Here is a 25,829-nt window from a genome sequence, read left to right on the forward strand (position 1 = left end):
GAGGTCGGTATTTGTGCTTATTTCAACAATGGAAAGGACAGAAAAAGCTCATAACTTTTTTAGATGTCTCCGGTACATATCGACGGAATATCCCCATTGCACAGTGCAAGCATCTTTTATTGATGACTCGAAAACACGAAAGTCTATTTACGAAGCCTATCGCCAATGAAATTGCTACACGTCGAAAGCCGAATCGTTTATATCGAGTATTTTCTCGGACGATAATGACACGACAACGTCCCATTTACTCGTACCATAGTCAAAGATACTTCGAGCAAAACCCATTCGCGTTTCATTGGCAACGAGATATATACACATATACATACATACATACACACACACACACATATATATGTATACATGTACATATATATGTGTGTGTGTGTGTGTGTGTGTGTGTGTGTGTGTGTACGGGTTGTAGCGCTCGCATTAGAATCTCGGAGTAGTAGGAGGCGATGGTACGAGACGATGGTACGAGTCGAATATGATCGGTGCATCGAAGCTAGTAGAGCGCCTCTATAGAGGACGCGGCCAAGTAGTGTAAGCACCCAATATACGCAGCCGGTTTCTCATCGATAGGAATCGCTTGCTAGTCGAGCAAAACGCTAGTCGAAAGTACGATAGAGAACGCTTATCAATAAAGTTTCACCGCTTTGATTCAACGTATCGAGCGCTTCTTCGCGGACATTTATAATTACGGGAACCACCTTAAAAGTTGGCTCATACGATACGATAGGATAACGAGCCATGGAAATAATTACGGCGACCGAGTCGAAAATTTTGGGCGACTCCTCGCGATTATCCGAATATGCGATCGTCGTTAGACAACGAAACGACGCTAGATCGCTACTATTGCTCTATTCTAGCTTCTTAACGTTCCACGTAGTGGAACGGAAGAACTTTGAATTCCAGACGTTGCGTGTACTCGGGCTCGTTCAACCCTGCATTACGACTTTTCCTCACGCAAACGCTAGGACGACCGTCTTAACCGGTCAATTTTCTCTCTTGTATTTTCACGCTTGTCTCTTACGTCGTTATCAAGTATATTTTAGATCGCATCCGATAATGAAAATCGCATTGTTACACGGCTCACTACCCCATCTCTTCCTTCTTCTAAAACCTTCTGTAAATTTCAGAGAAGCGAGAAACTTCGTTAGGAATGGGAATGAAAATTAGCGGTTGCGTTGGAGCGTATTTTTTGAGTGCTAAAGTTGGAAAGTAGTAACGCGACTCCACCCATTCCTCGTATTTCTTCGTCGGCAATGTTAAAGCAGGAAGGATTCGTAAACGGTGGATGGCAGTGAATGGTAAAATTCGTTCTCTGGAGGTACCAGTGCACGATCCCAAAGGTTAAAACTTAAATGATTTCCTCTGCATGGGAATTAATCGTTTGATGGAAGACAGGGCGTTACGGAGAACTTCATGAAACGAAAGAAAAAAGAGATCGAAGAGACCAGCATATATTCATGGCGAGTACTCAACGTTAAGTTACAACCTTCATATAGAGGATCGAATATACGCGAATTAATGCTGTGCGTTCGAGTTCGAAACAAATCATTTTAAAGGATCCGGAACACGGAAATAGAATTCCAACGAGATTAAATTTACAGGAAATAGCGGAGGTAGCATTACGAGCAGAGGTTAGCGACCTCTTGACCTCGTGGCTCGTTATTTCGACACTTTATGATTCTCGCAAGCGGTGTTTCGATCGAACGAGACACGGCCTGACACGGGCCGAACGTTTCCAAAATAATACAGGGTAACTCCCGGTAGTTGAGCTATTAATCATTTTACGAAGATTCATTAGATTCTGTTAATCGTGATTTTTTCGAATCGAAGTCTCGAAGAAAGATCCTTTGCCAAGGGGGTCGCCAAGGAGTCTCAAGAAGAGAGAAATCTCGGTCACGTTTTCCCGAAAGAAATCGATAGTTCCTTTTCGATCGTCCGGCATAGCGGTGTGCGAGAAGGAAGGGGTTGCGAGCGAGCGAGACGGATAGGGAGGGTGAGGGGGCCGGGCGGGGAGAGAAAGAGCGAGCGCATAGGGCGGCAGTCGCATCGACGGAATCCGCGAGGAAGGAAGGAACCCCGCGGCGGGGGGTGAGCTTGGCAAAGGGTCGACTCGTTCGACGGTCGGTCTTGTTCGGTGACGCTCGGCTGGCCGGCGCCTACGTCGGCGTCGGCGCCAGCGTCGACGCCGGCGTTCTCCCCGAGCCCTGACGTAGCAAGATGGCGGCGGCGTGTCGGAGGCGTCTCCGTCCGTACAGTGCTCGCCGTCGGCCAGTCCGCGTACGTCCGTAACAACGTTCCATCGGCGTATCATCGGCGCATCAGCGGCGCGTCGTCGGCGCATCGTCGGCGCATCGTCGGCGTAATCTCGATGTTGTTGTTCGCGGGTACCCATCGTTCCCGCGTCGCACGGTGCCTTTCGTGTCTCTCGACGCCGGGGAGTAGCTGCCAGCAGCGTCACCATCTTCGACGACGACGACGGCGGCGGCGACGACGACGCCGACGAAGAGTTTCCGAAGGCTCCGCCGACTCCTCGCAACACCACGGCAACCCAGAGAAGCCGTGATAATTACGAGGACCAAGACTCGCTGCTTTAACGCGCTACGACCAACGAAAAGCAAGAACACAGAGAGAGAGAGAGAGAGAGAGAGAGAGAGAGAGAGAGAGAGCGTGAGTGTGAGTGTGAGTGTGAGTGTGAGTGTGAGTGTGAGTGTGAGTGTGCGCGCGTGTGTGTGTGTGTGTGTGTGTGTGTGAGTGTGAGAGAGAGAGAGAGAGAAACGGTGTGACTCCTACGCTCGCCCACCACCAACGTTTCTCCTCGTTCTACAGAGCGCGTTTCTGCTTTCGTTCTTCCCCTACCTCTCCTCGTCCCTACCTCCCTACCTCTCCGTCCAATTCACTTCCCCTAACCCAGCCCCTCAGCCCCCATCCCCCTACGTCGCTATCCTTTTCTTTCTCTCGCACGCGCACACACACGTATCCACGGACGTACCGAGCGCCTACGATCGGACGAACGAGCGGATGCGCGCTTTCTCGCACGTAGGTGTTTCGCGGAAATCCCGTACGTTCCCGTGATATATCTGGTCTCATCTATCCTTTGGCTCCCTCGGTCTCTCTCCGTGTTCGTTTTCCCTAAGCATTTTTTCAGGAAAGTGCGCGGGGCGGAAATGCGCGTAAGCGTACGAGGCGCCTCGGAACGACGACGCGAGAGAGGACGGTGGGACAGCCGGCGGTGGTTCGAGCTAGCTTGACGAGCGCACGAGATCACCACGGTGCCACGAGAGCCGGCGTGTACTAAGGCCGTCTTTTGCTACTATGATAGTAACGAGAAGCTTCTTACGGTGGGCGCTCCTCCCGAAGCGAGCGGCGCTCGGCCGAGTCTCTTCTTCTTCCCTCTCCTCCTCCTCCTCCTCCTCCTCCTCCTCCTCCTCCTCCTCTTGCTGCTGCTGCTGCTGCTCCTCCGCCTCCTCCTTCAGCTCGGAGGACGACGTTGGACGACGACCAAGAGGACGCGATAATCGACAAGAGGAAAACGTGCACCGACGGCGAGCGAGCACCACCGATACTGCCGCTGCTAAGGCGATGTTGCGTTTCTGCCCTCGGAAATACGTGCAAGACGACGAGAGAAATTACGAAGACGAGCGGCTGCCGGCGAGCGACGCCGACTATCCGAGCGCCGGTCCCGGCATTCTGGCCATCGACCTTCCATCGAGCACTACTATTCGCGATTATCGTTCTCATTACTACAACAATTATTGTCGCTGCTATAGCCGTGATCGAGCTTTCATCGTTGACCGAGCGAAACGCACGCAGGAATCGGCTACGCACTCGCTAACGGCCAAAGAGGATTCGTCGGGAGCCAGGAAGAAGCACGAGGATAAAAGCAATTATTTTCGAGTCGGTGCGCCGGCTTGCGCGTGACCAAGAGCCGGCCCTCGTTACTACTTTTACCAGCACGCTACGCGCCTATCAGTCGAAGCGCGATCATTCCAACGACCGCCGTGTCTTTTCTCCTCCGTTCTCGTTACTACTTGTGCGCGCGCGACCTCATCGAATACCGAAGAAAATTAGCGATTTTTCTTCCTCAATTTTCGCCACCCTTCCTTTCTTCTTTCTCTCTCTCTCTCTTTCTCTCTCTATCTCTCTTTTCACGGCACAAGCCACGAACGCGATATCTTTGCGAGTGCTGCTGCTGCTGCTGCTGCTGCTGCTCCTCCTGCAAGTGCCGGCTTTTCTCAATGGTACAGATCGGTGCACCAAACTCTTGAAAAGCGTCGCGAGTGCTGCGAAGACACAGAAAGAGAGAGAAATAAAGAGGGAGAAGGAGAGACAGACAGGGATAGACAGAGACAGAGAGAGAAAGAGAGACTGAAAACGATAGAAATTCTATCGCAATTTCTTAAAACACGGACGCATCGTCTTCTTATTGTGTAAGAGTGTGTGTGAGAGAGAGAGAGAGAGAGAGAGAGAGAGAGAGAGAGTGTATAGTAGAGAGAAACGAGAGGAGCGCCTTTGGGAGTATCTTTCTTTCTCTTTCTATTCGCGTTATACTCTCCTCGAACCTCCTCACCCCTTTCGCCGGACTTCCTCTTAATCCCTCTTCATCGCCACATGTCACCGAATTTCGAGCCATAGCGTATATATGTTTATCGTATTTCCCTTCTTTATCTATGCCTGTATATGTATGCCTATGTATATAAGTGCACGTATACCAATATATTGTATATACATATATACATACATATATCACACGAACTCGTTATAAAATATAAGGACGTGCGCGCGTTTGACGTGAGATTAAAAGGCGTACAAAGTGCGAAAGCAGTCCGTTAACGAGAGAAAGAAGGAAGAAAAGTATACTGCTTCTTCGTTTTCTTCGTCCAAAAAAGAAGAGAAAGGGGGAAAGAGAAAGAGAGAGGAGGGGGGCGGGGGCGGGGAAAATCGACGTTTCGTGCTCCGCTGGCGTCATCGCTGCACGCTAATCTGCCTTTTTTCCTACGTTATCTTCGTACGTCGCATCGAGTACGTCGCTGGACGAATTTTTCAATGCGACTCTCTCGATAGTAAAAGCCAAGCCGTACAGTTCGAGGACCTTCGATCATGTCTCTTCTCAACGTCAGAGGTGAGTCTTCTCGTTCATTCCTATCTATCCATTCGACGTCTTATTTATAATCCATCTAATATCTTTCTATTAGGCTTATATAGGAAATTTAAAAGAAAAGTTTTAACGTGCCTCTTCCCAAATATTTTTATCGAAATGACGAAACGTTTCCTTTTCATCGAGCGCATTCCATTGCTGTTAACTTTGTAGCAAATCCTTTCTAGCGCAGTGACGTAGAAAAGAAAGTGGGCGATAAAGCGAGGTTAAATTGTCTCGGATGCTGGCCGTTGTGCTCCCAACAGATTTACGATTCCGTCGTCATATATAGCCTTTTGGCCGTTTTGAGAAAAGGTGAAAGGGCTCATCCAAAATTTTCGTCCCTTCCGCTCGATGGGATCTGAACGAAAGCTGCTTCGCGCTCTACTCGCTAACGTCCAATAAAAAGTCTCGTGGAGCTTACGATATATCGAGAATATTTTACGATGGTTATAAAACTAATCTTGGCACGATCTCATAAAAATGTATGAATTTCGTAAAAGAGACTTTTCAAAATCGATCGACGAATTCGAGACTAGAGTTTCTTCTAAAGAAAAAACGATCCTTTTTTCTCTTCGTTTTTTTCACATTTATTTGTACTTTTCACTCTGCATAGGATAGGTTCGTGAGGTGGTCTTAAAAATCATCACGGCGTATACTTCGTCCTACATCGTCTGTTCAGTATTTCAGACATTTGAAAGAATGCCGTTACCTAAAGTAAAGCGTCGGAGTCGCGGAACAGAGTTAAACGAGTCACGATACATACGGATTAATTAGCGTTAATGAAGTCTCTAATTACGTTAATACGAATGCCCGACGTCGAAAACTAGGAGTAGGAGAAACGTGCCAGGGGTAGGAGAATGATCGCGTGCTAACGGTTGGTGCGAACCAACTGCTGTATGTATGCCGAGTCTAACCATTGCTTTTTCTTTTTTTCTTTTTTTTCTTTTTTTTTCTTTTTTCTCCTTTTTTTTCCTTTTTTTCGCTTTTTTCTTTTATTTGCGTTTCGAACGATCGCTATGACGTAGCCAATAATACGACTCTTTATTTAACGATAATCGCGATCAAATGATTGTACCATTCTCGATTATTTACTTTTTAAACGAGATTAAGATTTTATTTGACTTTCTCGTTCGAGATTTCCGTTCTGTTTTTTCCTTTTTTTTTTTCTTTTTTTTTTTTTTTTTTTTTTTTTTATCTATCTACCCTCGAGAGCGTGAGTAGTAAAAGCGGTGATCGAATCGGACCGAAAGGAGAGAGCGCCGTTCGCTCCGACACCGTTATCGGTCTTCGTTATAAAGCACGTCATTTTCTTATTTATTCGTGTCACTTTGAAACTTGCTTCCCCCATTCTCTCCCTCTAGGTACCCCACAAATTAGCTTAGTTTTCATCAGCTTACCGGTTTCTTCGGTTCTCGCGATACGGGAATTTGATAGGGGATATTTCAAAGCGATGCACCATTCTAAATAGGAAATCATTCCGAGCACGTTGACGAAGCGAAATGTCCGAGGCACGTCGTGTCTGTCGGAGACAGAGGGGTGCTCGATTAGCGATGGTAACAAAGCATTATTGAATTTTCTCCTACCCTTGATGGCCGGCGATGCTCCATTAAGCTGCATTCGAGTGGTTACGAGTGCGAACACGAATTTTTTTCGTTCATCCCAAAGAAAGAGTCTTTCGACGAACATTTGACGTTTTCGACGATTTTATGGAAACGAATTTGTTACCTGGTCACTGCATTTAACGAAGTATAAATTTACAATCAATTAGAATCGCATTAATCGTAAGGAATATTAATAAAACGATCGTATATAGATTCGGATTAGTTGAAACGAACGTCTCGGACGATTTCATCAGCTTTTACGCCGAAGGAGTTCTTTCCATTGGAAAACCATCCATGGAAGGAAGCGGTACGGTATTAAAACTCGGTGCGATAATTTCATCGGCATCGAACCGTTCGATTAGCCGGCCTTCTTTCAGGCCACATCTTCGTGCCGTCCCTCAAACTACCTTTTTCTCTCCCGCATAATATACTCTCTCCCTATGAGGCACGACCTTTGTCCTTATATTCGCCATATAGTCCGTCTTCCACGAACGCCCTATGATATATAATTAAAATTGATTGCGTGCTTCGATTTTTACATCGCACTCGTTCCCGTTACGATCTAACGATTTTATCATATAATACAATTAATTAAATCGAATTTTTCTTTTTTCTTTTTCTTTCTTTTTCTGTTTTTTTTTTTTTTTTTTTTTTTTTTTTTTTCATTCGAGACGCGACAATCGATGAACGAATTCAAATCGAAATACAATGAATTAATTACTCGAGCATCAGGTATCGTGTGATTTAAAGTTTAACGGCTGAGAGAATCTCGAAACATTTGATAGATATTTCTGGGTCGCACGAACTTTGGTGGCGTCGGTGAACCACATAGCGATATCCTTCGGGACGTACCACGAATTTTAACTCACGCATACGAACGTACACGTATTTTCTCTAGGATAATCCTAGTCGTGCTCGAGAACCGAAGACATTTCTATGCGAGCGCATTTTCTGCCATACGGCGAATCGAATGAACGTCGCGAAGTAGCACAGCGTCGTACACGTATTTAAAATACTTCGATCTCTCTTTGATCTCTCTTTTCTATTCCATGCGTTAACTCGTAAACGTTTACAAGAGCAATTTCTCGTAGCTACGATTATCTCAGTTGAATCGAACGTTTTGCCTCTTCGAAATATTTATTCTACCATCGTTGAGAGTTAACGATGAATTATCGAATTCCCGTGGTTATGTTCTTAGACGGAAGGAGGTATTACAAAATATTTATATCTCGATAAAATCTAAAAGATCGTTTGCATAAAATTCGTAAAGAATCGTATACGAGAGAGAACTTGGCATCGATCTTTTATATCGACCTAGCTATATATAATATTCGCCGGATAATTCTCGAGGGAAGATGATACCTTGGCGATTGTTACGTTCTAGCGATAAATAAATGGAGACTAAGCGAACGCGCCATCAGTAAAGTCTAATCTATCTTTCTCTCTATCTTTAATAGTCTTCGAATACCGCATTCGGATATCAAAGCGCAATAGAGTGCCCGCTTATAGCTACGAGAGGAAGATAGGTGGATGGGTGTAGCGGGCAACGCAGAGTCCAACAACGGTTGACCCCGCGTACCCGGGGTCATTCCCTTTCTCGACCAGCGCAAGCCCCCGGCACCCAACACTGCCGCCCCCTTTCCGTAGCTCCGCTGGACTTCGTTCCGCGCTCGCTTCGTGCCCAATCCTCCTCCATTCTCTTCTCCTCCGCTTCATCTCTGGAGCGCTCCTATCCTATTTCTAACGCTCCCTCGTTTACACCAATACCGATTATATAGACCGATATATGTAAGCTGGTACGACTACATAAATTCGCCTACGTAATCTATATACCTTGGCTGACATGAGCGGATTCGGTGCGCGGCAGACCGATCGGACCTGTATACACCGAGAATGCGCTTAGAACGAGTCATGCCTCGTCGTCAACAATTTCCTCTATATATATATATATATACATATATATATATATATACATACGTTTGTATATATATATATACATACGTTTCTGTATCTTATCGATGTATTCTATTGACATCCTTTCCCCGAAAGATCGTCCAACGATTCTCATATTGTGTCCGTTATAACACGGTACGATCTCGGATTTAAAACGTCTTGTTACCTTTTTTCACTTTTCAAATGTTAAGAGCACTCTCATTTCTCCGTACTCTTTTTTAGTATTTCCTTTCATTCGGTACAGATACTATTTTCAACGAAACGCGGACCGCCGTCATCGTCTCTATAGGCGTAGGCAACGAAGGACCTACTTTTTTTGTCGCTACCACTCGGAAAGGTCCAGCGCATTTACATGACGCATTTTTCACTGCAAGTTTGAAACGTCTCCTTGTTAATGGAGATGCATCGTCTACAATAACGACGACGATCCGTTTCGTTCTCGTTAACGAACGTTCTCTTAGTCTACTTTCGATGCAAGTCGCATTTTCGTAAAATCGTCTCGGGTTCTACTTTTCATCTCAATATTCATGTCTCTCGCGCGATCATTGACATAAGCAAAATCGCTGATCAATTTCCATTCTATGCCGCCTCTATGCGTCCGTACCGTAAAAATGAAACATCTAGTTATAGGCTATATACCGTCGGCTCTAATATCCCATTTTTGTTCATCGACTTATCATTTTCTCTCGATTGTCGATGCGTGCGTAAGATAGAACATGATCGAAAGCTATAGGCGAGCGTCGTAACATGGCCAACCTTTGACGATTTTTCTTCTTTAGACTTCTCCTGACTGACATCTCCTAAGCGCGTGAACTATCGCGCTATATTCTTTCTCTATTCGATCTAATAAAACCGTCTCGATAGAAAGCTCATATGTGATAACGATTTATTTGTTTCGCGAAAAGAGATTTGTACCCGATACTTGGACTTTATTCGTTCATATTCAATTGTATTTTCCGCCCATGTAATTCGTCGATATAATTATATGATTCTTTTATTTTCTATTCGGTGGGTGCTCTCGTCGAAAAGTTCGTTCGCTCGTTCATTCGCTCCAAGGACGAACGCGCGGTACCATCGGAAACTTTGCTCGTCGCAAATAATGCTTATCTATAGATAGATACGCATACGCCTTAGTAGACGCAACCTAGAATTGATCGTGGTTGTCGAGTATGAACGAGTTATCTCCGCGTAATGAAGATCACGTTCGTTAAACTTGCAACTCCTGACCTTTTCAAAAAATACTGTTCGCGAGTTACTCTTGCATCAATTTTTTAACGAACTCGTCCTTCTTTTGCTATAATCCAATATAAAGAGAAGTACGAAACAGCCGGTCCGAACTCGATACTTGTACGTAAACCGTTGGCTCTTCCTCCAACGAGCCGCACGTACTACACGTTTCGATCATTTTTCTAACTCTATAGAATTGCCTTTTTAAGCGTAAAAGAAACATTCCAAAAAAGTTAAAGGGGTAACGGCTGTTTCGCGAACGTGCCTTCTACCTAATAGCGACATGCCTTACTCTTTCGCTTGAGACAATATTTTCCAAAGCCATTTCCGTCAAGCATCATACTTTTCTCAAGTTTCCTTCGTTCGGGTCGTTGTTCACTGCGTTGTACACTTTTAGGTGTAACTTTGAACGATCGGTGTTTAGGTAAAAATAATAGCATACGCACACCATTTTCGAATCTATGTCTCTGACCTTTCGATCGATTTTCGATCAATCGTGAAAGGGCGAATGAGGTAGAGGCGGAGAATAGATAGGTAGATAGGTGTGTGTGTGTGTGTGTGTGTGTGTGTGTGTGTATATATATATATATATATATAGAGAGAGAGAGAGATCGATGATGAGGTAGCGTCGTAAACCCGTTGTAGACTCGTCCGGAATGAACTTTAGAAACGCTTTGATCAGCCGGCTTCGACTGCCGGCTTGTTGGCACTCTGTGTTCCTCCAGCCGTGTTCTCCGTGCGATATATCAGGATAGTTTGAAACGAGCCATGTATGGATCGATTCGAGCAAAGTACCTATGGTACCTAAGTACGACAGGTGGTCAGTACCGATATTTGACCCTCCGCTTTCTCATCTCATCGAATAAGCCTAGAAAGGATTTACTTTACAGCGACAAAGATTTCTTTCCCATCTCGTAATCTTTTGGTTACGTTTTAGAAAATATCCGACTACGCATAATTGAATTTTTAAAATTGTCGTCCTTTGATAAATTACAAGAATAAACGGATAGGTACCTCTCCGTATCGCGTTCCGAATGAAATTTCTTTTCCCGATAATTTACCGAGGACGTAGTTACCGGTCGTTTACTCGCAAACGATGCTATACAGTTCCGTTTTCCTTCTCGAGTTGAGCCGGGCCAAGCCGTGCATTTTCTCTTCGGAGCTTTTCAGGTAGCGGGGTGTGGACGTTGCGAAATCCAATATGGATATTCTAGCGGAGTCCGAAGCCGCAGGAAGAACCTCGCCTAGTTAAGGACACGGGCGTTGTCGTTACGACGAACGGAGTTCTTTGAACTCGAGCTCGACGGTTGCGAGGTCGACAATGTGGAGGGGAACAACTTTCCGTTCATCGACTTTCCGTCCTTCCGTTCCGTCTTCTTCAACGTCCATCTTTTATCCACCTTTTCTCTTTATTTTCGCGCTCTATTCTTCGAAAGAGCAAAGGGAATTCACGATAGACCGTGTCACTGGGACCATACCGGTGAGAGATATTTATCATTATTCCATGTCGAGAACTCTCGACATCGAGAATTCCGACAAGCTTCCACGGACTATCCACCTATTTTCTTAGAAGCGTATTTTTCTACCATCAAACGAGTTTGACCCCATTTAGTTCGTATTTTCATTAAATTAAAGCGCCGATCGCAGAGACTGAAAGAGCTTTCCGCAGCTTGGAAATGTAGTCTAGAGTAGCTCGTCTAGAAAGCTCCAACTTTCGATTACGAAGCTGTTTCTCTCGGCTCGAAGTTTAACCATGGTTTTCTATTGTTTCTTCGATCCTATTCCAACATCGCACTTTTCTTTTTCTTCTCTCATCTCGTGATCGCTGTTTGGTTGTAACGCGATAATTTCGTTTTCGATTATCGGCTTTATCAAGGAAAATGGAGAAATTTCACGATATAAGGGAATCGAGATCTTCGGCTCGCGCGCTGCCCGTTGACTTAATTACGCGCGAAAACGATATTATCAGGAAGGATTTATATAGGAGAATGCCGCGAACTTCGACTAATTAAATCGAATATTCCCTTAGGAGTAAACGTATGAGTAAAGAAAAAGAGATTTACGAAGACATTTGGATTCAGATTCGATTCTATTTATAGTCGTTCGAAAGTTCCTACGAAATAAGATTATCCGCAGGGAATTACGAAATTGCTCGAACCTCGAGGACTCCGACGGAGAGTACGGATTTACGACGGTTATACCCTACAATGGAGACACTTTAAGTGGTTTCTATCAATAGAAGAACTAAAACTGGATAAAAGACTGATATAAGGTACGACGGAGACCTGCTCGGGAGGAAGCGACTCTCCTTCGTTCCGCTGGAAACGGCTTTCCCTCTATGTCGAACACGTCCTTAATCGGGAATATCTCGATATATAAGGTCTGCAATTAAACCTCCAATCCTATTCGCCGAGATATATTTTTATCGGCCATCCTAGATGGATATATAATTAGAACGTTACGCAATAATATCGTTCCCCGTCACAATCGGCTCAACTAATTGACCGGATGAAATGGCGTTGACGATTCGCGACAGCCGTCCTCGCGTATCGTGTCAATTTTCCGTGTCGTAGTTAACGTACCTTTTTACCTTTAAATTTATCGTTTCATTCTTCGATCTACTCACGTACACGACACCATGTCGTGATTTATTTATTCGGAAACGCTCCTCCTCGTTTACGCCGGAGAGGACTGCCTATTCATTTCCTAGTTATATACCGTGAAACGCGATGCTTTTTACCAAGGCCCTATCCTGTAAAAGTATTTTACCAATTTTTATGTCTCATTAAATTCTCCTAAACGAGAATTTTGGCGTAGCGTATCAAGAGCGTATCAGCGAAAAAGAAACGGCAAAGTACTTTCAACTTTAGCCCAGTTCGAAATCCGGACTCGGTGGGTTAACGCGAGATCTCGCAATTACATCTCGCAATTACCGAACGGTAATTTGCAATAGTTTACGAAAGGAACATCTATCTTTTCTTTTTTTTTTTGTTTTAAATCGCAATACTTCTCGATTACGTTCGAGATCGTTGACCCTTTGTTTATTCACCCAATAGCAAGGTTCCCAAGGGAACTTCGTTCGGCCTTAGGCTGAGACATCTTATCCCTTAGATCTAAAGGATTCACCTCTGGGGAAATACGTGATTTCGAGCCAACTCTCGCACCGACGAACAGACTAGGCCGCGTTCCTTCATTTCCGTGGAAAGCGAATATTCGATCTCTTCGTTCATTAATATTCTATGTTATTAGCTCGTTTGACATTGTTGATTCCTCGCGACTTCCTCCATTTCTTTTTCTTAGCGACCCTTATTGATAATACCATATGTTCGTCGTGACGTAGTCGTAAAAAATAGCACGTTCGACGGTCTTATCTTATCTTTCTCCGGGCCACATGGTTACGTATATAGGTGCGAACGTGTTATTCTTTCTTCGTGACACGAAGAGTCTTCGCTGACATAATAAGTCTCCGCGAAAGCACGATAGAATTTCGTAAGTTTTTAATCCCTAAACCCTGTATCACAATCGTAATAATCATACGTTTTAATTTATCACTGCTAACGATGAACAGTTTCGTCGTCGAAGGTGTAGAAGCGTTCCGGAGTTTCTCCCATCGATTATCCATAACGGAGACCGAATTTACACCGGACTAATTAGCCCAAATTGCTTGTAACGTTGCAAGAAACCAGCTTGCGATGATCTAGCTCGCTTCTAATGGACAGGATACTTTGCGAATAACACCGAGGGAAATTGCAGCAAAATGTAAAAAAGGCGTCGAAATGATTCCGTCATAATTAATAATATTACTTGTAATCCTATTTGGATTTTTTCCTCAAATATAAACCGACGGTATATACTTTCTTTCTTTCTTTTTTCATGTACGTGCGCGCGCTTAGATCATAAAAGGTGGTTTCTTCGCAGATCCTGCGAGGAGAATCCTGCGAGGAGAATCCTGCGAGGAGCTACGATGCCTGGATAAGATATCGTGCTTACAGCTTGTCGCGTAAATATTACCTTTAATATAGCTTCGCTATAAATAACGTCGACCGTATATGGCAGTAGTGCCGGTTTCTCGATTCTCCTTCGCTCTCTCATATTCTCGACTCTTCCATAACGTCAATTTTCTCTCCTTCTCTCTTTCTCTCGTTTTCTCACCCTTGGCTAAAACGCTACCGGAGGAAAACTCGAGAGTGGAAAGTGAATCCCTTCCCTTCTCTCGCAGAAGCACGAAAGAGAGAGGGAGAGAGAGAGAGAGAGAGAGAGAGAGAGAGAGATTGTTCTCGGTTACATGCACATAAGCATACATTCGCGTAAAAACGTGGAGAAACATGGTACAATGCAGAAGCGTGTACGGTGGTATGGCACATGCAAGGACAAGAACTTCTCAGCTCGTATTCACACGTAGACGTCCATTGTCTCGACTTGTTCGAAAGTAAGGGAACGTAACTGAAGCGTTAAGGCTGACATCGTTGTTATGTTCCTTTTTTTTTTCTTTTTTTTGTTTTTCACCACCACCACCTCCTCTCTAGTCTAGATGACGCCCATTTATTTATGCAACGCGTTCTCGCGAATTTCAAAATGTATACTCTCGCAAAGTATTCTCGTTCTTCCATCGTATTATTTCTTTTCGAGTCCATCCACGTTTCTTCTCTATTCGGAGGCGCAAGTACCGTCGACGTCACCACTACCTTTTGGTTTTCAATCCCTATTCGCATGGCGGTCCCTTTTGTCTCGATATTCGACGACATCTCTCTCGTCGTTGTCTTTGTGTACTTGATATTTTCAAGAAACACTTTCCAAAGTCATTTATCGAGTTCGTTGATTTCTATTGGACGAAAGAACGACACGTTCGCCTAGCATAGCTGAATCGATCGTGGAACGACGCGTCTCTCTTTCGATTTCTTGACCGTCGGCTGCAAAACGATCGAGTGTTAAAACAGTGACGAAATTTTTTCTTAGCTCGTGATTCTCTTCTTGCATATTGAGTTTACATCGCGACTGGCCCATTGCCAAGGCCATAGGTATTGAACGGTTCCTCGTAAACACATAGCTGCTCCCGCGCAAATTCCAATTATTTTTAAGCGACTGAGCGTAATTAATTTGTAAAGAGCACGGATAATGAAGTCGCGTTCACCTGTTGGCTCTCTTTCTCTCTCTCTCTCTCTCTCTCTCTCTCTCGGTCGCTCTTTCTCCTTTGGTCCTTTGGTCCGTTCGAACAGAAGTGCAAAATACATATTTGCGTTGCCAGCAGGACCGAGTTACGCTTCTTTCGGGATGATTGTTACTTTAACTCGAGTCTGGGTCAGTGACGTCATCGTTTTTAGGCCGCCCACTTCAAGTTTGTACGTCGTCCTTTTAAATATTTACACGGCGCCTGTGACCGAGTAGCAACCATTTACAAGGAGATAGCTTTCGTCTTTGCGTCCGTTGAAACTGAAACGATCACCTTTATTTCCTGTTCCAACGAGAACGAATCTAGCTGAGAAAAATTGCTGCAATCTCAAATTTTTCATTCGCTCAAACTCGATTTTTATTCGATACGCACAGAACCAATGTATTTTACATTCGATGAATTATGTATTTTAACGTAAGGTCCGAAGACAAATTCTTTTGTCGGTTTTGCGATCACGCTACGCGGATCTTCCTCGGCTCGTACTTGTAAGATAATAGACGCGTACGCACGCACGCACGCAATAAAGTTAAGCTCGCGGCGAAGCCATTCTCGTGTCTCTTGCACTTAACCTTAGAACCGAGCTATTCCTTTTCACGTTGGGGGACTTTCTCATATATCGACTGGCATTTATTAGCACAGGTCATTGCTTCAGATCGCAGTCGGTCGTCGTTTAAAGAGATAGGCGCGCGCGCGCGCTCGCACGATTAAACTTCATCGTATCGGATTACGGCGTAACGGCGTGTACGCTTGCTCCCGTAACGTGTGACACGCTACCGTGACCTTTTCATTAATAAGAGGATATTAAAAAGGGAAAAATAAAGAAAAAGAAGGAAAAAGAAAATAACTAGCGCGTCGTTTCTTCCGTTTATTCGCGTCTTTTTCTAAAGTCTGCATTGGCTGACTTATTATCGATCGTCATAGTCTGCGGTTACGAAAGATCAATTTAGAAAGTCCTTTGGTGCCGGCGGATAAACAAACGAACAAAGGAGATACTTGCTCGACAAACATAAATCGTGTAAAGCGTGGATGTACGAGGAACTACGGCTTAACGTTCTCGACAAAGTCCATTGGTTCCGTGAACGAAGGTAAAACGCGTTCGGCCCTAAGGTACGGAAGGTTGTTTTGCGTCGGGCGTAAGCGTAATACGTACCGCATGTTATGTCGATCGATAAACTAAACTTGCAAATCCTTGCTCCGAGACGTCGCTGCTTTTTGACTCGAACTCCTTTTTTCTTTTTCTTTTCATCCGTTAGATCGATTGGGAGACGCCGAAGACGAGAACTTGCCAACGTAATAATTGTAATTATATTAAAGTCTACGGTGACACAGTAACATGGCACTTTGTTCGACTGCGTTACGTTATCGGACATTATCTAATTAATCGTCTCCGAAGCACGTAATGGTCGTATAATTTTCATTGTCGTCTGCCGTACAATTTCATTTGAATATTATCGATCTTAATCTTTTGACTGCGTTTATGCAGGTTACGCATTATCTTAATAATTCGACGTAAAACGCTAGTATAAATACCGATCTAGAAAAATGTAGATGCACGTGCACGAAAAAACGAGACCCTGTCGTCTCGATTCTAATAATCTGTAGGTTCTACCTATATAATAATTGATTAATAGTGAACGTGGCTCACGTATGAACGAATCTCATTGACTTTTAACACGTTTTACATTCGCGATCGGGCGAACGGGACGGTACCGTTTCTCGATAAAATCCGTTAATTCCATCAAATCAATCTCGTCTCGTGCAAACAGACGGTGCTAACGGCTTATCGACATCGTCGGTCCAATCTATTATCAGAACGGAACAGTTCTTTGACCGACACACCTTTTTGCCTGCTCAAAGAACGCGATAATAATACAATTAATATAAGATAAGAGATCTTTTACGAAGGAAGAGACGTTTCATTTTTTCCAACTTCGAACTAAGAAATGGAATCGCGTTATAAGATTTTAATGGCCGTCACCGATAACCCGATCTCTAGGAGGGCATCTAATCGTGATTAAGACATTGCCTTTTAATATTTCCCTTCGTACGGCACCATTTAACGTTCCGTTTTATGTTTGCAGTGAAGAAGGCGCGGTTCGTCTGCGAGGAAGGTTCGTATCAACTGGTATATAGAAGAAGAGGAGAGGGGAGGAAAGATGCGAAGAAGAAAAAAGAAGAAGAGTGGAAGAGTCAGAGAAGCGATTTCGCCGACTTGTCGGCGGATCGTTTCCTCCTGCCATTTAAACTTTCACGAGCGAAACGCAAACGTGGATCCGATCGAGCGTAACGGCGGACGATTGTCCCACAGAATTGGAATCGAAATCGATACCTACGTAAAGAGAAGTCTCTTAGTTACGCTCCAATTCTGAGATCCGCGCAAAATTTGTTGCGTTCGGATTGGAACGTTTCCAAGCTAAAGGTTATGTGACTTTTCGACCGGAATATCGCGACGTAACGTTCGTACAAAAAGAAATTATCATCGTTCGGTCGGGGTGGCATGCACCTAGTCGAGCCGTTCCTATAATTTTCGAAAATCCGCCTTGAAATGCGTTATTTGCGCCTGTTAAAATATCCTTTTACGACGATGCCGTTCGATTTTCATTTCCCTCGAGGCGCCTTCGAGGCTCCTTCGAAGCTTTTCAATTTTCCATATCGACGCGTACAAACCTTGAGTCCTTTTTATACCCTTTTATTCTTCTTTCTCATATTGTGTTTACCATCCGTTAACTCGAGCTTTAACAACGCGTCTACTCGTACGCGTCTGGAGAGTTGAGAGAGAGAGAGAGAGAGAGAGAGAAAGAGAGCATTATTTCATCGCGCATAAAACCACTCCTGCGTGTAGGATTTGTTTTACTTATCGCACTTTCTTCCTTCCTGTTCGAAGAAACGAAGTACGCAAAAATACACACTTTCATTCTCTACGCCTGCCTGGCGTATCGTTCTTCGTAGACCAATCTCGTACGTCGAATATTATATTACATATCGCTTAGTACCGTATATATCGTTAGTCGACTAGAGATAAGAATTAATTAACACGAATTTCAACGGGATAGAAATGATTTTTCTCGATTACCCTTGTAGATTAATTTCATCGGCGTACATACGGCGCACGTATGCGATAGAGAAAGGGAAAAAACGAAGAAAGGAGGAAAGTGGATATTCTCTGATAAATTCGCGAAGAAGGTAAACTTGATTTTGTTCTTTTCAAATCGGATCAAATGAGATATTGCCGTAACGCGCATTCGAGAGATGAAAAAAATTGCGTTCGAGGATGCAAAGAGCTAAAGTGAAAGCGTCAAGAGAGAAAAAGTACGCGGGCTTTTCAATGAAACGCGCCTTGCTTGCGACGGCGGAAACTTCAATGGGGGGGAGGGGGGGGGGGCAAAAAAAAGAAGGGAAGAGAAAAGAGAAATGCTGCTAAACAAAATCACATCTTTGTCAACTTTTGGCTTTTCTACGGTCAAAAGGTCGCTTTATTTGTACTCTTTTCGATTCACGATACGCGTGGGCGCGTATATTAATTTCTTACCGATCATCCATAGACCCTTTACGACGTAAGGTGAAAGACATGGAGACCTAAAGGTGAACTTAAATCAGTAAAGAAGAATGTATATCTTTCCCAGACGAAAACAAGAATGGACATTCTTGTCTTCAGACAGAGGGAGAGAGAGAGAGAGAGAGTAGGCAAAGTTGTAAGTAAAGTTATAAAGTTATAAGAGTCAAACTTTTCCGAGCGTTCGCTACCGAATAAAAAGATATAAGGAAGTAAAAAGGTAGCTCGATTATTAAACGTACTTGAACGTATTTATCGTAGTTACGAATGCGCGGAACAAAAGGAGAGAGGTTTAGCGATGGGTGCCTCGAGGGCGAGGGTAATTCGGGACGAACGTTTATCGAGCACGTAACCTTTAGCAAAACAAAGTCTCTCTCGTGAAAGTGTAGCAACTGTGTTTACTTGCTCGTACGTCGTTCGTTAGTCGACGGTGCGTCATTGAACGAACGATTATCGTTAACAATTACAGCGGAGGACTTCAATTCGTACGTAACGCTGAAACTGCAGAATGTAAAGTCGACGACAGTCACCGTAAAGGGGGCCAATCCAAGCTGGGAGCAAGATTTCTTATTGTGAGTACAATTATCCCTACGTACCGTCCTTCCATCATTATATTCTAATAGATATCGTTTCGTACGTAAGACGAAGTAGATGAATGCGAACGAAAGAGGGTGGAGAAAAGCTGCGAATCGAGGTCAGACGGTGAGTTTAAGAGGGTTCGATTATTTTTAAACTTTCAACGAGGTCGGAGGCGAAGCGCGGAGCCTCGCAAGAAAATCAATTTAAATTTAAAACGGTTGCTCACGATCATCGTCGTACCTTTTCCACCTTCTTCGAAAAGTAGCTACTTTTTTCTTTTTTTATTTCGAGCACGAACAACGTTTTCTATTATTTCTTCCGCTATATTTTCCTTTTCGAATGTCTTTTGAGCTGGACGAAACTGGTAGGTACGTATCGAAAAAGAAGAATGTTGCGCGGTTATAAATATTATCGGCTTGTACGCGTTATTGACTTTCCGTCTGCGGGCTTGAGAAACGCCGTGAAATCCGAAATTTCGCGATCGACTATCGAGCCCCCTTAAGGGGTAAGCCGATCCAGTCGATCATCGATATATAAATAGATGCTTAGCTTCGCGGCGACGAGATAGCGGGCTTAGAATAGGTCGATTAGCGAGATCGTGAGGTGCGTTTAAAATTTCAATTCCTTTTTCTTCTCTTTTCTCCTCTCTTATTCTCTCCTCTTCTTTTCTTTTCTTCTTTCTTTTTTGTTCCTCGTAGAAAGAGGCGAATGTGGCCTCAACGGGTCCGATCCGCCCGTTTCTATGCATCGTTAGCGCGTCTCGAGCATAGATCTACTTAACGTTTAAATCGTTGAAACGCCGACGAGGGGGAGGATTGATTTCTCCGGTTGCACATAATTATCGAACGAACGCGTAACCGCTCGCTAGCCCGAGAGCTGGAAAAAGAAAAAAAGCATTTTCCTGGATCTCTCCTGTTTCGGATCTGTTCTGGATCTGCTTCGGATCTATTCTACAACTACATTCTACATCTATTCCGTATCTGTTCTGGATCGAAGGGCCGCCTCGAACAAGTGGCGAATGACGTCATCGATATTTCTACCTAGCTATAGTTGAAAGCAGCCGGTTCAATGTTTCCGCCGGTAAGGTGGCTTACGGGCTGCCCCGTTTAAAACTCCTAACCAATGAGCGAGCGATCGATCGCCGGTCTTTTATCGCTATTACCACGCATATTGCGTTTCGCCAGCAAATTTCTTCCTTCAGGATAATCATAACGATTTTTTAATCATATCTAGTAAATAGTTCGCTTGAGTAATCGATCCATATCGAACAATTTCAAGTTTTCGCTGGAACGTTTCGAACGTAAGTAAGGACGCGCGAATCGTGACGCTAGGAAACTCTCGGCGCCATACAAATCCTTATGTACGAGCTAACAAATCTTTAACCTACTTTTGCACGTTCGGTGCAAGCTTTTGTATTCGTTGATCGTGTATATATTTAACGCGTATTTGTCTCGGTCCTCGACAAAGGGCTAAAGTGACGTTTCTAACAATGAGGGCCATCAATAATTACGCGATTGCTCGTTGGACCTTCGAATAATTACATAGTTAGTTGTTTTCTTACGAAATTCGATCGCGTTACTTTGTTAGAAACGTGTGATTTGCCATTAAAAGTTAATCTCTGCAAAAATCCGTTTTTTTTTTTTTCAGCGAAACAAACGATATGAACGCTGGCCTGCTAGTAGAAGTTTGGTGCAAGGGATTTCTCTGGGATCGTTTTCTCGGTTACTACTTCATCCCACTTTCGGAAGTGTCCTACATGAACGAGGTAACGTCAAATAAGACTTTCGAGACATCGGCGTTAAAGCAAGAGCAACGCGTATCGTCAGATAACAACAGCAATACACAACCATTCGGCGACACTCGGACGGTACACTCAACACGATACATACACATTTTTTAGTAGAGCATCGTTTTTCAATCGAACGTGCATGCGCATAGCTGCTTTTACCGAAACGCTACTTACTCGTTCGTTCCGAGGCATATAGCTTTGGACATTTTTTCTCGATCGAAAAACTTTTGATATTTGCTGAAAGGACTGAAAATCAAATTCGGCCAGTCGCAGCAAATTTTCGCAACAATTTTTTCGAAAAACTTTCTACGAAATGTTTGCGAAAATTTACGATCGTAGATTCCAAATTTTCATTCGTCACGATTATTCGAAGGAAACTTTGAAATTGATCAAAATCACTTTATCTAAAAATACGAAATATTGGAGCAGATATTTTTTTTTTTTGTATGTTCAATCGATGGTAGTAACGTAGCTATAGAAAGTTTTGTAGAATTTTAACTCATGCACGTGCACTATCCGAAATAAACTAAGCGAATAGTCTTTTCCAGCATGCAGTTTCATTCCACGCTTAAGACACGATTCTATTGTAAGCATAAGAGTTGAAAAACTTTTCGATAAATTCTTCTTTCAGTTTCATCGATCTTTTAATATCTCTCGGATATATCCATTAATAAGGAAATTGTATCGCAGCAAATTTTAACCGATATTTCTTTCATCTAGGTCGTACTACAGTCAATACTTCAATTTCTTTGTTATCCTCTTTCTCGTATCGTATGCAAAGATTTTTTTTACGCCGATTTCACGAAATAAAGTTTTTCTATTACGCGCTTTTTTCTCTACCACTTAACGTGTAATATCGAAGCTTCGAGGGACTTTGAGAGAGAGAGAGAGAGAACAGAGGAAACGCTAATTATTTACGAGATGCTTCAAAGAGGGCTCTTTTGGAAACACATTCTTCCTTCTTTCTCCATCCATCCCCGATGTAGTACATCTTTACCTTTTTTTCTCAATCATCTGATCGAAGTTCGTAGACGTAACGAAATTCGTTGAGTGTTCTCACGTCGAACGAACTGAACCCAATTACCACCCTGGTCCTTGATCGAAAGTACTACTGTTTTTTGAGACTCTTCGATAGAGGCGTCTCGACCGATTCGAGCCGTGAAACTATTTTTCCGATTTATTGTATTTTCGGCGAGCGTCGACGATCTATCAAGCGCATATTTCACTCTATTTCCTCGTTCGAGCCACCGTTCGAGTGAAACGATTTCGATATATGTAGTCGGTCGGAGGATAACGAATAATGAAACGAGAGAGGAAGAGGAAGAGAGATTGCAAAAGTAATTTGGCTAAGTGTTGCTTTCGTCACCAGGAATTGAAATTTCCTCAAAACGATACCGAAAAGTATTAGAAGGAAAGATGGAAGCACGATGTGAAATACGTTCGTCGCAAGTACTTGCGAGATCGTGAAAGACGAACGAAAGTCCGTTGTCTTTTTATCGGTTCTTTACCTCGAACCTCTCGCGCGATAGTCCTTTAGATTATATCTTTCCAAAGTCGATCTTTTGTCCAGACATTCTCAATTATCGACAAAACTTTCGACACTCCGAAGCTCGAGAGATTCATGATCCGACAAGTATTTATTTACATATTACATTCTCTGCTACATGTACGATTTAATGCGATACGTTACGAGCTATGAGTTTTGATAAGACTGCCCAATAATGCGATTATCGCAGATTCTTCTCTTTTCAAATTTTTATTCAAAAATTATTCCCCATTTTCGTCGTTTCAATCGGTGCGATTCTCGCTCGTTTTCTTTATTTCTTTTTTCCTCTTTCTTTCTTCTTCAGATGCAGCATATCGTTTAAACGTTTCAAGAGTTTTCCAAATCGTTTTGGACGCACGTCGTTATCGGTGACCTAACGACGTCTTCGACCTTCTCCTTTCACGATCTCGAAGAAGCTTACCCGTCTTTCGTCCATTGTGAATTTTATGCTTCTTGATAATGCGACGATCATATTTCACGGACTACAATTTCATAATGACATCGATTCACCCTCTTTACCCGCGCGCACGCGCGTTCTCTCTCTCTCTCTCTCTTTTCATCTTACAATGCGTTCTATAAGTCGAATGTGAAACACATCCCGGCTCTGATCCGTTTACCATCGAGGCGAGCATTTGCAGGCGCGTGACGGAAACATAAGAATCCCGGTAATCCCAAGCTTAAAGGCTGTCCATAATCTATCCTCGAGTTAGCTTCGGCTCTTGTTAATATCAAACTTTTATATCTTCCTTCTCCCTTTCGCCCTTTCTCGATTATTAACTTTCAAATCTTTTGATCAGCAATCGAGTGATTCTTCGAAACGATCAAGAAGCGATTTATAATTTATGCAAACAAGTTTGCGGCAGATTATATTTTCCTATTATTATTTTCTTCTGTAAATTTACAATTCGTAGTAAGGATTTGCTATTACGATAGCAGGCCAGAGCGAATCACATTATTTGACGTTTTAATTTTCAATATTTTTCTCGCGTGAAAAGAAGGAGGATAAAAATAATCGTAGATCGTTGAAAGAAAGAAGTTGCGGATCGATATCATCGATAGCTCGGTTCGCAACGAAAAAGGAAAATAAAAGGAAAGAGAAAAGTCCGTCCACTTTTCTCCCTTAACTTTTCCCCGCTCGGCTCGCTTATAAAATATCATTGCCGTAGAGTGGGTAGCGCAAATAAAAGTCCCTCGAACAGTCGATATCGTTCCGTAGAAGTTTGACGATTCCGAAGCTCGAACGAAGAGAGACGACCGATACAAAAGGTGGAGGAATACATAAATTCGTAAGTAACATGAAACTTGCTACCGCGGCCTCACCGTTTCTTTCTTATACTTTATCCATGATATCATACGTTTCCATCTACTTTTCTTTATTAAAAAACGAACCAAGTCTAAAGATAGAAAAGCTTTTCCGCTTATATTAACCGAATTTCTCTTATAGATTTTGTTACAATTATAGTCTTGAAATAACTTTAAGAAATATCGTTCTCGAGATCACAATTTTTAATATCGAAAATAGAAACGTTTGGATATTTATCCGAGACTTATAAGGGACATTTTCAAAGAGATGGGATGACAGGGCCAAAGTCCATATTCCTCCTTCTTCTCTCTCTCTCTCTCTCTCTCTCTCTCTCTCTCTATCCCTCTCACACACTACTCCGAAGGTCCTTGAACCATCGCAAGCTGCGAAGGATCCCAGAAAAGAATTTCGACTCAAGTATCCTTACATATTCATTCTTTCGGATGAAAGAAGATGCGTTTGACTGCACCGGCAAGATCGACCGACAAAAGAGACTAGCTTTGCTAATCCAATTGATTCGCAAAGGATTTTGAAAATTATGAGAATAGCGTAGCGCCTTTGCCGGAGATATTCGCGAAAGAATGTCGCGTAAGATCGTCATAAGCGTATTACGTAGGCACGGTTTGGTTCGATCGGAGAGGAAGGATCGACGAAGGATCTTCTCACCGGTGCAAAAGCTAGGAAAAAAGAGAGTGAGAGAGGAGGGGCAGTGTGCTTTTTTCCGCACGAATTGCATCAAGTACATCTTATCTTTCGACGGAGGGTCGTACAAATTAAATTAGAGGGTGGCCTTACCTCGGATAGGGGTGTAATTCAGTCACGTCCGAGTAGACGACCCTTCCTTTTACACACACTCGAATACTCGCCTCACCCTTTAACCGTTCCGTCCTCGCTTACCGCATCCAAGAGTAGCCTATCGCCTGGATTTATCCTAATCTTTCTATACATCCGCTCGAATATACCATAGTCATAGATATCGTAGATGTTTGCTTTATTAAAGGAAGATTATCCGGTGGGACATTCCTTTACGTCTCGAGTTCGAGCGTAGGAGCGTAAGGATCGACATTTGATGACGAGACAAGAGAAAGACCAACGTTTTTAAACTCGTCATCCTGAATTTTTGATTCGAGAAGAATAAAAGAAGCATAGCCATGACTGCCTTCATCCATGATATCCACCTTGGTCCCACCATCGCCATCGCTAGCAACAATCTCCGAGTCTTTCCTGCTCGTGACGTCACCTGGCGCTCAGCCAACTCGGAGCGCTCAATGAAAGCCCGTCGGGGAAGCCAAGGCGACGTAGTCGACGTGCTTTTACGACGGCATTATTTTGCGTGCGCACACGCGAACGGCCAGCCCCGATCTTGTGGCAACGACCTTGATAGAGGACTCGAACGATATCGCACTTCTTCTTTGTATCGTTCGAATAGAGACCTAAATCGAGCCAGCTTACCATACACTACTTTACATCGTAAAATTTCTTACGACGCAACACCTCTTTCCAAAGTTCTTACGACAAATTACTTTTCGACGATCGTAAGTCGCGCTTCCTTTCTTTTGCCTTTCCTTTTATTCGCGTTTGCACTTTAAACCTCGTGATCGTGACCACGAATGATTGGTAGAAGGGAGAGGGAGAGGGAGAGGGAGAGGGAGGGAAGGAGGGAAAGAAAAAAACGATGAATCACGAGACGAGCCATTCTTTCAAGTTTCTAGACGATCGATCGACGCGACGAGTCTGGCGAGCCGACGTCGGGACATAAGGGGAATGAGAGCAAGAGATAGAAAAAAAAAAAGGGGAAGGAAATAGGTGGGCTAAGAGAAGCAGAGTGACCAGAGTGGGAGGTTTGCTGCGGAAGAACGAACGAAAGTTGAAAATATAACGGATAAACTATAGTAAACGTGACGAGAAGAGGGTGCGGCGGTAGAGAGATTGATTAAGCGATGTGTAAAAAAGAGAAGGAAA

General features: G+C 43.5%; 1 protein-coding gene across 1 annotated transcript in view; it reads left to right on the forward strand.

Moving 5' to 3' along the window:
- The first annotated feature begins 2,066 nt into the window (after positions 1 to 2,066).
- LOC124433006 (probable serine/threonine-protein kinase kinX) overlaps positions 2,067 to 25,829 on the forward strand; it is a 95,505-nt gene continuing 71,742 nt past the window's right edge. Inside the window, exons 1-4 of the mRNA XM_046982484.1 lie at positions 2,067 to 5,128; positions 17,179 to 17,208; positions 19,120 to 19,222; positions 20,877 to 21,096. Coding sequence (XP_046838440.1) covers positions 5,107 to 5,128; positions 17,179 to 17,208; positions 19,120 to 19,222; positions 20,877 to 21,096 — 375 coding nt within the window. The 5' untranslated portion in view covers positions 2,067 to 5,106. The remainder of the gene's footprint in view (positions 5,129 to 17,178; positions 17,209 to 19,119; positions 19,223 to 20,876; positions 21,097 to 25,829) is intronic.

This window comes from Vespa crabro, chromosome 2 (assembly GCF_910589235.1).
Source record: "Vespa crabro chromosome 2, iyVesCrab1.2, whole genome shotgun sequence".
NCBI classification, from domain to species: Eukaryota; Metazoa; Arthropoda; class Insecta; order Hymenoptera; family Vespidae; genus Vespa; species Vespa crabro.